This window comes from Diospyros lotus, chromosome 2, assembly GCF_014633365.1.
Source record: "Diospyros lotus cultivar Yz01 chromosome 2, ASM1463336v1, whole genome shotgun sequence".
NCBI classification, from domain to species: Eukaryota; Viridiplantae; Streptophyta; class Magnoliopsida; order Ericales; family Ebenaceae; genus Diospyros; species Diospyros lotus.
In genome coordinates this window covers 10,071,402-10,087,597 of record NC_068339.1, presented here as the reverse complement: position 1 = coordinate 10,087,597, position 16,196 = coordinate 10,071,402, and the positions used below count along the sequence as shown (strand labels likewise).

Genomic DNA, 16,196 nt, shown 5'->3' with positions numbered 1-16,196 from the left:
GGAGCCAAGGTCTTCTCCAAACTCGACCTTAAGTCCGGGTATCACCAAATTCGCGTCAAGGCAGAGGATATTCCAAAGACAGCATTCCGGACGCATGAAGGCCACGAATTCCTCGTAATGCCTTTTGGATTGACTAACGCGCCAGCCACATTTCAATCACTGATGAATGACATCTTCAGAGAACAGATGAGGCGTTTCGTGCTAGTTTTCTTCGACGACATCTTGGTTTTTAGCAAAGACTTTGAACAGCATGCACAACACTTGTGCTCTGTTCTGGAGGTGTTGGCAGCTAACCATTTATTTGCAAATAAGAAGTGTTCGTTCGGACAATTGGAAATTGAGTACCTAGGTCACATTATATCACATGAAGGAGTCTCGGCTGATTATAACAAGGTAAAAACCATGTTAGAGTGGCCCTCTCCCGCCACACTGAAGGAGTTGCGTGGTTTTCTTGGTCTCATCGGGTACTATAGGCGTTTTGTTAAAGATTATGGCAAGATAGCTTGGCCACTCACGGACAGACTCAGGAAGGGTAATTTCTTTTGGGATGAAGCGGCTAAGCAAGCTTTCCGCCAGCTCAAAGCTGCCATGGTGTCACTGCCCGTGTTGGCTTTGCCGAATTTTGACAAACCATTTGAGGTGGAGACGGATGCTTCGGGACATGGCATGGGGGCTGTGTTAATGCAAGACCATCGACCTATTGCATACTTTAGTCAGGCGTTTAATCAGTTCGGTAGGAGGAAATCAGTGTATGAGAGGGAACTAATGGCCATTGTGTTCGCGGTACAAAAATGGAGACACTACCTCTTGGGACAGAAATTTGTGGTCAGGACGGATAAAAAAAGTCTCAAGTTCTTGATGGAACAGAGATTGGTGAGTCCAGAATATCAGAAGTGGATGGTGAAGTTAATGGGATTTCGGTTTGAAATCCAATATAGACCTGGGTTGGAGAATAAAGCGGCTGATGGGTTGTCCCGCATCAGCCACTCTGCTGCCCTCCTAGCTTTAACCGTTCCTCAGGTTCTCCAATTGGATCAGCTAGCTAAGGAGGTAGCTGACAATGAAGAGCTACAAGTGGTGGTCAAGGACCTCCAGCGGGATCCTACTTCCAGACCCCATTTTCAGTTGGTGGACGGTTTCCTTTTTTACAAAGGGAGGATATATCTACCGAAGGGTTCTTCTCTCATCCCATTGCTCTTACATGAGGGTCATGATGGGAGTGTTGGGGGGCACTCGGGATTCTTGAAGACTTACAAGAGGATCGCGGCAAGTGTGTATTGGTTGGGGATGAAGAGGGACATTCACAGGTATGTAAGCCACTGTGCGGTTTGCCAGCAAAACAAAGTACTGGCACTCAAACCAGGACGACTTTTGCAACCCCTTTCGATTCCAAATCAAATTTGGGAAGACCTTGAGATGGACTTTATCGAAGGCTTACCCAGGTCAGGAAAAATAGACTCGATTTTGGTGGTGGTTGATAGACTCAGTAAGTATGGCCATTTTATTGGGTTGAAACACCCTTTTTCTGCTAGAGAAGTGGTAGGAGTCTTCATCAAGGAGGTTGTAAGGCTTCATGGTCTACCACGGTCCATTGTGTCTGATCGGGATAAGATATTCATGAGCAAATTCTGGGAGGAACTCTTTCGTCTCCAAGGTACCAAGCTCCAACGCAGCACAGCTTACCATCCACAAACGGATGGTCAAACGGAGGTGCTGAATAGGACATTGGAGACCTACCTTCGTTGCTTTGCTTCTTCCAAACCAAAATCTTGGTTTGTGTGGCTGCCTTGGGCGGAATTGTGGTACAATACTTCATACCACACAGCCTCTAGAACTACACCTTTCCAGGCCGTCTATGGGCGCGAACCGCCAGCAATACTTAAAGTTGAAAAGGGATCCACTTCGGTTTCAGTGGTAGAGCAGCAGCTTGTCGAGAGAGATCACATTCTGGAGGAACTGAAGGTATAGCTACAAAGAGCTCAAGCTATAATGAAGAAAGGGGCTGATGTGAAGAGAAGAGCAGTAAAGTTTCAAGTAGGGGATCTAGTTTACTTAAAACTAATTCCCTATCGTCGACAGTCATTGGCTGGTCGTGCCAATGAGAAACTGGCTCCTAGATTCTATGGTCCGTTTGAGATTGAGAGGGAGGTTGGACCGGTGGCTTACAGGTTAAAATTACCTTCATCTTGTAGCATTCACCCAGTGTTCCACGTGTCTCAGCTGCGAGAGGCCAAAGGGGCATTGCAAGCCACGGTGGATATTCCCAATCAGTTAAGTGCAGAGCTGGAGATGCTGGTCGAACCAGAGGCAGTATTGGGAGTCAGACCAGGCAAAGGAAATAATGTGGGAGGTTTGGATGTTCTTCTGCAATGGAAGGGGTTACCCCCATTAGAAGCAACTTGGGAGCCTTTCAGCCTCATTCAGCAGCAGTTTCCAGGTCTTCACCTTGAGGACAAGGTGAAAGTTGGGGGAGGGAGTGATGTTAGGCCCCTGGTTTTGCATACTTACCATAGGCGTCACAAGCATCCGAAGGGGGTTGAGGGTATAGCTGGAGGAAGCACCAATCAGCATGTGCGCTAAGGGGTAGGATAGATATTTGGCTGGTTTGTGTAACAAACCAGCAGACACGCCTGCATAACCAAATACGGTTATGCAGGAGAGAGAAGGGAATAATAGCTTATAAAAGGGGTAGGAAGAGAGTGAGAAAGGTGTGAAGAATTTGGAGTGATTGTAGGAGAGTTCTGGGCCTCTCGAATGCCCAGTTGCTGCTGTTCTTACTTTCATTTTCTTGTAATTCCAATTCTGAAATACAATTCAATCCATTTCATCCATTGGAGATCCTTCCTATCGGTTGGATCACATCAGAATGTTTACCATATCTTTGGCCACTTGATCCCTTATATAGTGGTATTTTACATCCACATGCTTTGTTCTTTCATGGTATACCGGATTTTTACACAAATGAATAGCACTTTGGCTATCAGAGAATACCACAACCTTACCTTGTAGCATCTGAATTTCTTTCAAGAGACCTTGAAGCCAAATAGCTTCCTTAAATGCATCCATTACAGCCACATACTTTGCCTCAGTGGAAGACAGTGCAACCAGAGGCTTCTAGCTAATACAATTACCACTTAAGGTAAAGAAATAAGCAGTAGTGGATTTTCTAGAGTCTCTATCTCCTGCAAAATCAGAATCTACAAATCCTACCAGATCAAGTGCATAAGATCTTTTCATGTAATTTAAATCAACATTTAAAGAGCCATCGATATATCTTAACAAGAATTTTAAGGCTTCCTAATGATGTTTCCTAGGGTTAGACATAAATTTGCTAAGCAAGGAGATTGAAAATGCAAGATCTGGTCTGGTACTAATCATAGAATACATGATGGTTCCAATTACATTAGCATAAGGAATTGTTTCCATTTTCAGTTTTTCAGAATTTGATGATGGGCATTGAGATTTAGACAAGATAAAATGACCAGCTAAGGGTGTATTTACTGGTTTACAGCTTGACATACCAAATTTTTGTACAGCCTTTAGCAAATAGTCATGTTGGTGAATTTTTAAACAATTTTTACTTCTATTTCTCTCGATTACCATCCCTAAAACCTTCCTAGCATAACCTAAGTCTTTCATATCAAAGTTTGTGTTTAACATTGATTTTAATTCACTTATCTTTGACTTAGATTTGCTAATCAACAAAATGTTGTCAACGTACAACAACAAATAAACAGGAATTTTTGAGAGAATAAAGTAAAGGCAGTTGTCATATTCACTCCTAACAAAGCCAATCCCAGTTATAAAATTATCAAATTTCTTGTACCATTGTCTTGGGGAGACCATACAAAAACTTTTTTAATAGACAAACATAATCAGGATGAAGTTTATTAATATAACCAACAGGTTGTTCCACATAAATGAGTTCATCTAAGTCACCATGTAGGAAGGCAATCTTAACATGAAGTTGTTCTAATTCTAAGTCATACTGAACAACTAAGGCAAGTATCATACGTATGGTTTTAAATTTAACAACAGAAGAAAAAATCTCAGTATAATCTATGCCCTCCCTTTGAGTAAACCCTTTAGCCACTAATCTATCTTTAAATCTTAAGGGATCAGTGGGTAACATACATTCCTTGAGTTTGAACAGCCATTTGCACTTTACTCGCTTTTGTTTCTGAGGTCTTGGGACCAATTCTCAGGTATTATTGGTCATTAAAGAGGCCATTTCTTCCTCCATTGCACATTGCCATTTTGAGCAGTCTTGAGAGTTAACAACCTCCTCATAGCAAGATGACTCACTACTTCTCATTTCCATTCTTGCCACTAAGGCACAATAAATAAGGTCTGAATACGCATATCTAGCAGAAGGTCTCACTATCCTCCTGCTTCTATCACGAGCTAACTGATAATCCCTTAAGTTTTGTTGAGGAGAGTCATGATGCTCCACCTCAGCCTCAGGGATATTAGTTGACTCCTCATGATCAGAGGATGAATCACTATCTGGGCTAGGATTATCAAGAACTGGGGCAGTTGGCAGGTCAGACATACCTGCTAGTTGCTCCACCTGAAACTGAGTATTACCAGTTATCACAAAGTCATCTGGGACACTAGGTTAAGGGTCTGTCTCTAAGTTTTCTAATCTGCAAGGGAAAATATTTTAATTAAATATAACATCCCTGCTTATGATTATTTTAACTCCTCCTGAACTTTCATCCCATAACTTGTAGCCTTTAGTTCCATCTTGGTACCCCTACAAATACACATTTCGTGGACTTAGGGTCTAATTTTCCCATAGATTGGTGAACATAGGCTTGACACCCAAAGACTTTTAAATGATCTAAGTTCATTTTTCTGCCTAACCATTTTTCTTCAGGGCACATCAAATTTAAGACAGTGGAGGGGCTTCTATTTATCAGGTAGGCAGCAGTAGAGAGGGTTTCTCCCCAAAAAGTCTTAGGCATATCGGCTGTGAATAGTAAACATCTAACCTTTTCTAGGAGAGTTTTGTTCATTCTTTCAGCAACCCCATTCTGTTAGGGTGTGTTCCTAACAGTTTTGTGCCTAGTAATGCCTTGTGAGTTGCATAACTCATCAAACTCTCTATTGCAGAATTCTAATCTATTGTCTGTTCTCAATGTTTTAATCCTCTTATCAATCTGGTTTTGAACTAAGACCTTCCATATTTTAAAATTTTCTAATATTTGGTCTTTAAGCCTTCCACACTTTCCCATTAAAGTCATCAACAATGGATAAGAAATACCTATTGCCACTAAGAGTTGGTGTTTGGGAGCGACCCCATAAATCTGCATGCAGGTATTCTAGGCATGCCTTCACTAGGTGAGTAGCTTTATGGAAACTCTGCTTGTGTTGCTTGCCTAGATGACAAGGCTCACAGAAGTTCAGGAAACTTGCAGTCACTGAATCAAGATATCATTGAGTTGACAGTGCCTGCAGACCTTTTTGACTCATGTGACTAAGTCTCAAATACTAGAGATCTATCTTATCAGTTTTAACAATGCATGCAGAAGAAACAGGGAGAAGAGAACAACCATTTAACACATATAAACCATGCCTCTTAGTACCAGTTAGAATTAGGTCATTGTTTTTAAAAACATGCATGAAACCATTTTCAACAGTATAAGAATAGTCTAACTCATCAAGTGTACCAAAAGATATTAAATTTTGTTTCAAGCTAGGCACATATCTAACATTGGTGAGCATTTTGACTTTGTTATCATGCATTTTAAAGGTTATGTCACCTATTCTTTGCACACTACATGATTGGTTGTTACCCATATACACTGTGTCAAATTCTTTATTACTAAAGTTCTGAAACCAGGCAATATTAGGACACATGTGGAATGAACATCCAGAGTCCATTATCCACACTCATTAGTAACAGTAAGAACTTCAACTAATGTGTTAGAGTGACTAGTAGCTATGGTTACATTACCCCCCTGCTTTTGTTTCTTTAAAAGATCATAGTAATACTTTTTAATGTGTCCCTCTTTTCCACAATGGTAACACTTCCACTTAGGTTTTTGTTTGCTCTTCTTTTCCTTATTTTTACCCTTATTCCCAAAACCCCTAGATTGATTTCCATTACTCGTATTGTTTTTCTTTTCAAACTTTCCCTTAACAAATAAGTTATTACCATATTTTTTAGATGTGTTTAACTCTTAACTCCCTAACTTTAATTCCAGATATAACCAAGTCTAAGTTAGGTACAATTCCCTCATGCTTAACTACATTATATTCATCAAGTAAAGAGTTTAATAGGATTATAGTCTCACTGGTATCACCCAAGGTTTGATCTGTTCCTCTCAACAATAAAGCAAGTCTAGTAAACTCATCTATGTTTTCATCCATAGATTTAGATACATTCATTTTAAAGTTAAATAACATACCCTTTAAATAAACTAAGTTAGGAGCAGACAAAATAGAATATAATGATCCAAGCTTGTTCCACAATTCAATAGGGGTATTCATGCATCAACTTTACGGGTAACACCATCACCAAGATGCAAGAAAATAAAATTATAAGCTTCTTCCCTTATCTCATCAGTTCTATTCAACTGATCTGTTGACCATTTTTTGTCATCGGGCTCAAGTGCAATAAGCACTTTATGATGAGAGAGCAGAACTCTCATTTTCTTTTTCCAACTACCGAAATCACTTTTTCCTTCAAATGTATCGATTTCAAATTGGGTTGATGTCATATGCGCTTTGCACGAAGGTACCCTAAAACCCTAGAGAATCAAACCAACACAAGCAAAACAAATAATATGACTCAGAGGTTGGAAATAGCACAGGCTTCGAAACCCTAGATCGTGAATACCAGAGAAATGGCTCTGATACCACTGTTGGGTCGAAACAACTCTCGGCCACTTCTCAAAACAAAAACCAACGAAAGAGCCAAAACATTCACAGACCCTTTGATAAACTTAAAACATGCATATGAACAGAATAGTAAAGGAAAAGCATAAACGAACATGATACGATCACCAATCAAGACTCGGCCCAAGGCCGACCCAACCAAATCGGAACAGTATCACCAAAATAGTAGTGCCATAATGTTATTTTAATACTTCTTAAGTTTTAGAATTCTACTTGATTTAGGATTCTACTTTATATTTCTACTTGATTTGGGATTTTATTTCATGTTTCTACTTGATTTAGAATTCTACTTCATGTTTGATTAGGGTTTTATTTTTATTAGGATTCCAGTTAACTTTTATTTATGATTTATTTCTATTAGGATTTTAGTTGGATTTTGTTTTCTAAATATTAGATGGATTTGGATTAACCAAATACTATAAATATGCCTAGGATCTAGAGTTTGTAATCAAGTTTTTCTTAATCAAATTTCAGTAACCTATTTGGGTTTTCTTAGCAAAACAGTTTTGTTTTTTCGTTTTCTTGAAAGCCAAGCTTCGGCCATTGAAGTTTGTTCTTTCAAGAGTTTATTGGTGTGTTTTTTTCACACACGCGCTACATGCTACGTCATAACACAAGCAAGTTTTATCGTGGTTCACTCGTTAACGAGGGTTACGTCCACGTTGGAGAGCTCACTGCACTATTGGGAAAAACGATTATAGCCTCAATATACAAACCTCACTCTCTAATACTCACTGTACAAAACAACTCTCTAATCAAATGAGCCCCATAACCACAAATCTACAGATTAGAGGCAAAACCCTAGAGAGGAAACTTTCATAACAAAACTATACAGAGAGAATGAAAACGCAGAGAATGAAATCAAACCCTAACTGTGGCAATACAAATCGGAGGTTGTGCATTGATGATCTCGAGGCCACTGTAGAAGATATAAAGAGGATAACAGCAGTGAAGATGGAGTCGTATAAAGGTAGCATCAACGATCGGGGAAGAAGCGGGCAAAACGACAAGTGAAGGCACGCCTCGATGAAACGGTAGGGGTGGTTGCCGTTTTGGCCGTCCAACTCATGGGCCCAAAGTGATAGCGTTCTGGGCAACCAATGAGGGTTGCCAAAAGACCTTCCTGCCCCCCCTACCAAACGACGACGTTGAAGCTTCAGCTAAATTCCAACAAAGAGCTCTGTTCCTGGGTTCTTGTGTAAGCTTGGTATTGAAAAGGCTTATGGTCATGCCTGTTGGATTCAGTTTGTTAAATGTTTTGGATCTAAATGGAGAGCATGAATAAGATGTTGTTGTTAGTGTAGGTGCTTTACACCCAATCAAATTGGGCATATTGTACACTGATAATTGCAATCATATTCATTATTGAATAAGGAGTTATTCAATTTCACAAGAAGTCGTTCTATTAGTTTCTTGTTATTATTATAATGACTTGATGAAACTAGATAGAAGTCTATATGATGTATATTATGATTAATCTATAAAGATGTGAGATGATGTATCATAGTTTGTAGACATCATTAAATGTTCCAAATCGTAGCAATATCAAGAATGAACATTGACAATTGCAGTAAAACTTGTATGTGATATGTTTTTTCTATGTGATAGCAATGGGGGTCTTACACCCATAAGTATGGGGATGCCAAGACAAGTACATAGGTGACTAATGTTGGAGAACGTGTCACTGGACATGACTCGCCATGAGAATCCATTTTGATTATATGATGATGAAATTCTTATACGAGATGAGTGTAACTAATCCTTGGACTTGAGGTTGTCACGGTTATCTTATAAGAAGACCGGTATGCTTTGACATTGTTTCGATGGGTCTAGACAAAGACTACACATGGACGATCGTTGGGCATATCGTGAGGCTTATGGAGATGGGTGTATAACCAAGATGAGACTCATTTATCCCTTGATAGAGATGATGTATCTAAGGCGCATTCGGTGGATATTCACTTTAAATCCATGGCCATGGTGAAAGAGATCAATAAGGAGTTATTGTTTCACTTTCTATTGAGTGAGGATATCCGAATGACCGAAGAAAACTCATGTGATCGTAATCAAGCAACACATAACTAGACTTGAGATCACAGAAGATACATTGATGAGAAGCTTGAATTACACGGTAACCATGCTCGTGAAAGGTTGTTTGCGGATTATGAATCCTTCTGAATAATTGGGTAGGCATGACACCTTGCTAGAGACCAATTTTGTCTTATATGTTCATATTGACACATTGCCAACATATTCAGAAGCTTAATGAGTCATTCGCAATAGGTATGGTTCCTGGCTTAAACTAAGAGAGCAGACGTATGGTTAAATGGGACATTTAGGCAAAAAGTTGTGTCGTCGTAGGTTCTCACGGAAAAAGAACAAATAGACGTAATAACGTCGATATGATAAGGGGTCATCATAAAAGAAATAGTTTCCTAAAATGGCAATTGATTAAATTAGAAATGAGTTTTTAATTTAATAATTTTCTATTTGTTGGAGTGACAAATAGGAAATAATATAGATTTGGGCTTAAATTAATATTTGGGCCAAATATTAAATTAAATATTATATTTGGACTAATTAGATTTGGACCAAATATTTTATTTAAACTTATAATTGGATTTGAACCACTTAATTAATTACTAGTTAGACTAGGATAAATGGGCTGGTCTATATCCATTAAAGTTTAGGAAACCCTAGAAAGCCTTGCTCCTCTATAAATACCCCTTTATGGGTTGCTCAAATTAATGAATGGTTTTGTGTTTTTCAATAGTTGAAAAATTGCCATTCACTCTCTCCCGTTTCTTTTTCGCATCGATTTGAAACGAGGAACTTCTTTCCGTCCATACATAAGCCATGAAAAAGAGAAGGAGTTAGCACTCCCATTCCGCTCTCCTTGCCAACGAACGCGTGTTGCGTATCACGAGTTAGAGGCCGGATGCTAGGACGGCTCAAATCCGCAAACGACTCGAAAATCTAAAAATTAGATTTATTTTATTTTGTATGTAAATGATTTGATTTCGGCGTTGATCCAATTGCCGGAATCGGGGTAAGATTCAAAATTTTTTAAACTACGCTGCTTGCCCCGTAACGATCTTCCTTTACTTTCAGTTGTATTTCCCCTATGAGGTTCTCTATAGGTTTCTATGAAAGCTTGAGGAGGTTGAGACAAGGGGTTCTCTTGTCTCTTTTCCTTTTCATCTTGATCATGGAGGCTTTTAGCAAAAGTGTTATGCCCTCTCCAAGAGTGTTACTCATGTTTGAAAACCAGGGATTGTTTTTTGGTTTCTTTATAAATTGTTTATTTAATTTCCCTCCTACCCTTAGCATAAGTTGGAGAGGGATGATTGCTTGGCATTAGGAGGTTAGAACTATTTAATAAGGCCTTTCTTGATAAGTGGTTGTGGAGATCTACTATAAGGGAGCAACACTTAACATTGGAGGAAGGCAATAGAAGGTGAATATGGCAGGAGGGCATGACCTACAGGGGGATTAAATCTAATTATAGGTTGGCCTCCAAATAGGCATATTATACATTGGTGGGACTAGTTGATTGGGAGGATTTTCTATTGGGTGGATAGAGGGAATAAACTCAACTTTTGGGTAGATAGTTGGTATGATCACAGACCTCTTTGCAAGTCATTTCTTAATCTAATTCATTTGGTAACACTGAGAAGTGAAATTCTGCAACACATTAGGCCTCAAAGTCTCATGGTTTAATTCAATGTTAATCCACCAAGATAAATTTAACTCATCAATATTTATTCTCCACAATACAGCCAACCATATACTAAAATCATGTGTTTACTCTTATCTGCAAAGATCATCAAATGGGCCTCAAAGTCGTTTTTAGGAGTATTCCCAAAAATCTACCAGTCGATTCCAGTTGTCGACACCTGACAGTTGACTATCACCTCAACGGTTGATCTTCTAAACATTCCAATTTTGGTAGTTGATCCCACAATCGACTCCATGGTTGACTGACTGAATTTTGCTTCAGTCAACCCCCCTTCAACTGATCAATCAGTCGGATCTCCATTTTCTAGTTGACTTTCTGGACATTTTACAACAACAACCAACCAAGCACTTGATTATTGATTGAATATTGGCTCTTCCAACACATGTCAATCCCTAGAGTTGACTCTCCTAAACATTCCAACACACGTCAACGACATTTCCAAAGTCCTTATTTCATGTATAACAATACTCCACCACTTAATTAACCACAATTACAGACAATAACCATCCATAATTAGGGGATAAATCCATGGGTTGTCATGCTGCCAGCGGAGTGAGTCTCATTTTGCCTGGGAAACTAGCAAGATCACAGATGCTCCTCTTAAGGTGGTGTTCTTGTTTAATTAGCTTCTCTTGGCGCTATTCTCATAGCCATCACCTTAAGGAAAACAAGACAGGTACTGATTGGTGCTATATGTGCAAATTGACTGGGGAGACAACCAAATCATCTTCTGCTTCACTAAAGATGGTTCTTTCCTTGTAGGATTTGGCAAGTATTTCCCTTTTGTCTATTGTGGTCTATTTGGAAAATAGTAATGCTTCAGGATTTAAAGAAACCTGTTGCCTTCTTGAAGGGTACCATCTCGTTTCCATTTTTTGGTGATTGAGACTCCTTTTCTATAGTCTTCAGCTATTTTATGGATGATCTATATGCTCCTATAGATAAATTGGCTTCTATGCTTAGCTTCGACAGGTCAGGGTTCTATTGTTCCAGGTTCACTCCCTTAAGGTGGTTATTTCCTATATTATGTATTGTCACTCAAAAGAAATCAAAGTAGGCAATTTATTAACTTAATATAGTCAATAACAAGTGCAAACATGATTTAGAAGATTTATTGTGTGCAAGCACATGGCCATTTGGCAGATTTATTGTGATTAGTATGGGTGAACTACTCATAATCTAAGAATACTGCATCAGGTTGTACTAGGTACCTTATCACTTCACGACCTTGGTCTTTTACCAATTGGAATAGTAGTATTAGCAACTGATCTTGTTCACAACACTACTAAAAGAAGAAAAAAACATGCACAGGTTCATAAAAAAGTACATCGGCAGATAGAGAGTAGTCACTGGAGCAAATTCACAAGAGCTATATTATGACTGGAACTTTGACATAATAGCAGATACCCTAAATAGTCAAGAAAGCAATATGTTTAAGGTGAAATTTCTTACTATTTACAGCCAGCCACTCATTAAGATCTTCTCCAGGGGGCAGGCGAACAGCTTCCCTTAAGTTGCCACTACCTAAGGTAGAATCTATGTGTTTTTTAAGCTGTGCACCCTGAGATGGAATAAACAGGAAATGGATAAAAGAAAAAAAAAGGAAAAGTATAGCACCAATTAACAAGTAAACATCTGATAATTCTGATCCCAATGAGAAATCTGTAAGGCTTTGACTTGACTAGGGCCTAAAACACCATAACCTTAAGGAAGAATACCGACCTTACTTCCTGATGGGGCACTTTTCTTAGGCCGAAATGTCTTCTGATTTCTGCACATTTCAAGTAAAGGAGAACTAGTATAAGGAGCTAGCTAGAGAAGAAACACACTCCCTTGTAGACATGCATTTAGAAGAGAAGACAAGACATCGAAAGCCAAATGGATATTAGCAGTAAAAAGATGGGCCTTTCAAGCCCCATGAAGATACTGGTGTCTTTCACACTTAAATCTTTTAACTTTCACGATTAGATTAAAGGATACTAGTTACTTTCAGTCCTGCTGCTGAATTTGTTATCTAAAATCATATGAATAGTGAAATTTGGGATTCTTCACTAAAATGAGGTAGATGAATAATAACTACTTATTTCAAAATAAAGGTAAAAAAAGAACAGTTATATTGGATTGAACCAGCAGGGAAACTCTCTCTCTCTCTCTCTCTAAAAGTTGCAGACAGGGTTAATTTTCTTTCCACCCAAGAAGTCACCTTACATTTTCATAGCAATCTATCACGATGTCTACTTCAACAGAAAATCTCAAACCTTGAAATTACCCTCCCGCAGGTTACCCTCTTTTTTCTTTTTGCAACGGCGAATAATCAAACTCTGAAGCCTAAAGCCACATGAGTCACTCCAAACAACCTCAATTGAATTTATTGTTGTTGTGATCCGAAATGGCGTCGTGAATCATTGGCACCGACGACAGCAATTTTAATGGGTTGAGTATCATTATCATCAACAATCAAAGTTACAAATTAAGGAAAAAAAAACCCAGATAGATGGATCATCATCAAGCAGAGAAACTTGAAGGATCAACAACAATTAACCGCACAGAGAGATACGCATTACCTGCTTCCAAGGCCGAAGAGACTCATGATTAATTTCTTAGGGCTTTTTCCCCTTTTCCTTGTAGGGTTCTCCCTCTTTCGTTACCTGGGTAAAGCGAGGGAGGGTCGGGGCAAAGGTTGATGAAGAGATGAAAGGTATTTTTGTACATGCCTATACATAGGCGTAGCGATATATATGGAGAGAGAGAGAGAGAGAGAGAGAGAGAGAGAGAGTAGCGAATGACAGTGTGGCAATGGAGAGACACAAAGAGAGAGAGAGACTCTATAGACAACCAGGTGGTCTCCTTCTTTACCGTTGCCAGCAGCCAGGTAGCCGAGCTGGCCCTGCCTCCATTTCTCAATCTTAAAACCATTTTCTTTTCTTCGATAAGTTGCAGCTACACCCATTTTGCAAGAAGAATTTATATGATTTAATTTTTTTTTATAATTTCCATCCATTAAGTTAAAAGTTCAAATACATATGACGTCATATTTAAATTATAAAAAATTGACATATATAACTCATAAGAGAGTTATAAATAATTACCAAAAAAAAAAAACACACTAAAGGGCCCCTTAAAAAATAATTTTAAATAATAAATAATTTACTTGCAATTGACTTTAAACCGCAAAAATGTATATATTATATATAATGGGGATGCAAATTGGTACATGGAACAAACTAAAATCAAAAGGCATCTTAACATGCACCAATAATTAAGGATAGGTTTCCAATAGAATATATATATATATATAAGACTTTGGCACTCACAAATTAATATACTTGTTATGATTCAAAAATAACAAAAAAAAATTATTTTTTTGAAATTACAAGAGAATTCATCATCTCGCGAGAATTTTTTGATAGGTAATTAAGCATAAAAAATTAGGAGACTTAAATCTTTTTTTTTTTTTGTTTCCCATATATATCCACTAAAGGAACTTATGATAGTCTAATATTTTCCTATTTGGAGAAAATAAATAATAAATATTGTCATTCAAGAAATCCCTTCTTCTTTTTCTATTTTTGCCAAAACTCAAAAGTTCAATCCGAAACATGCATCTACTTAACCACAAGCAAGGAACTTAATTAATTCACTACTCATAATAATTAAAGAATTATTAATAAAAAAAATAATCTCAAAATAGAGAGAATTGATTCTCCGAACATAAAAATAATGTCACAAATTAACTAATAACACTAACCCCAGTCGATCTAAGTCATGTTTGTTTGACAAATTCTTGATTTGACACTTGAGTGACAAGTTCGAGTGCAAAGTTGAAGATTGCATATGATTTGGGCATTTAGGGTTTGATTGATTTGGGTGAAAATTATAAAAGAATGAAAGGGTCGATGAATAGGGCTTAAGTTTTATATGCACACAAGATTTAAAACGATACTATTTATGTTAATAAAAAGTTGTTAATTCAACCAAACTCTCTAAACTTATCGAAATTATTTAATATTTAAAAAATCTCTTATTTAACAAGTAATTTTTTAGTGAATATATAGATGATTGAATGGCTAAAGGCATATGTAGCCCCTCCACCTTTGCCCATTTAACGTTTGCCCCCTGAACTTGAGGAGGAACCTATTAGCCCCTTCAACTTTCAATTTAAGGTCTATTAGACACCTCAAAATTTAAAATCACCGTGTGCTGCACCCTTTTTTATTTAATATTAATTTTATATTAATATAATATATATTTATAAATTATAAATTATTATTTTATTATATATTGATATAATATATTTATATTGATGTCTAACTAATAAAATTTTATCATTAAATATTAATAAGTTATATAATTATTTTATCATTATATGTTGATACAATATATATATTAATGTTCAACTGATAAAATTTTATCATTAGATATTGATAAATTATACATAATTATTTTATTAAAATTTTATATTAATACAATATGTATGTTGATAAATTTTATATTAATACAATATACAGTGTATTAATATAAAATTTTAATAAATAATTATATAGAATTTATCAACATTGATAAAATTTTATCTATAAGATATAAACATATATATTGTATTAATATAAAATTTAATAAATAATTATACATAATTTATTAATATTAATAATAAAATAATTATGTATAATTTATCAATATCTAATAATAAAATTTTATCAGTTAAACATCAATATATATATATATTGTATCAACATGTAATGATAAAATAATTATATAATTTATCAATATTTAATGATAAAATTTTATTAGTTAGACATCAATATAAATATATTATATCAATATATAATAAAATAATAATTTATAATTTATAAATTTATATTATATTAATATAAAATTAATATTAAATAAAAGAGCGTGCAATACACGATGATTTTAAATTTTGAGGTGTCTGATAGATCTTAAATTGAAAGTTAGGGGGTTAATAGGTTCCCTCGGAAGTTTAGAGGGTAAAGTGGTTAAATGGGCAAAAGTGAAAGAATTACATATGCCTTTAGCCATGATTGAATAGCTTGTTTAGATTTTTAGAACAACAAATAGTTCTTTATTAATTTGCTACATCAAACCAAACATTTTTCCAACATGCATGGTGACTAGGGTGGATAATTTGTAATTATTTTTATATAATGGAATGTAATGAACTCATACAGCATGACTAGTGCAATACTTCGACATGTATGTGAATGTAAATCAAGATTATAATTAATCATTTTGGGATGTCCTTTCTTAGGGATTTCGTCGCTTAGTTTTATGATTTTCGATAAAAGAGGTAAATTTGACTTTGATTCATAGTGACTGTGTAGATAATAGATTCAAACTTGAAAACCCAAACTCTATAATTAATCATTCTACAAGATTATATCCCTAAATTTACATATATATAGATATGGCCAATAGTTTATAATTATTTTATCTGCCGCTCTCCTTCTCAATCACTTTGTATTTTTTCCCTCCGCAGTCTTTCAATTCTGTGTTTCATTTTGGAATATTTGTTTGCCATTTATTTAGTAGTTTTTCC

The 16,196-nt window shown here is 36.5% G+C and overlaps 1 protein-coding gene across 5 annotated transcripts in view; it reads right to left on the bottom strand.

The window, feature by feature from the left end:
- The window catches only part of LOC127794519 (MOB kinase activator-like 1A), a 29,527-nt gene extending 16,013 nt beyond the window's left edge, over positions 1–13,514 (bottom strand). Inside the window, exons 1-4 of one of the 5 annotated variants that reach the window (XM_052325689.1) lie at positions 12,901–13,115; positions 12,365–12,413; positions 12,095–12,203; positions 11,854–11,924 (exon numbers count right to left, since the gene is read on the bottom strand). Coding sequence is in view for 1 of the 5 variants with exons in the window: in XM_052325684.1 (XP_052181644.1) it covers positions 12,095–12,203; positions 12,365–12,413; positions 13,207–13,232 (184 nt within the window). In the remaining 4 variants the exon portion in view is untranslated. Of the gene's footprint in view, positions 1–11,853; positions 11,925–12,094; positions 12,204–12,364; positions 12,414–12,900; positions 13,116–13,206 lie in introns of those variants that run through there. The other 4 variants (XM_052325686.1, XM_052325684.1, XM_052325688.1 and 1 more) reach the window with 4 other exon arrangements.
- Between the last annotated feature and the right edge of the window lie 2,682 nt (positions 13,515–16,196).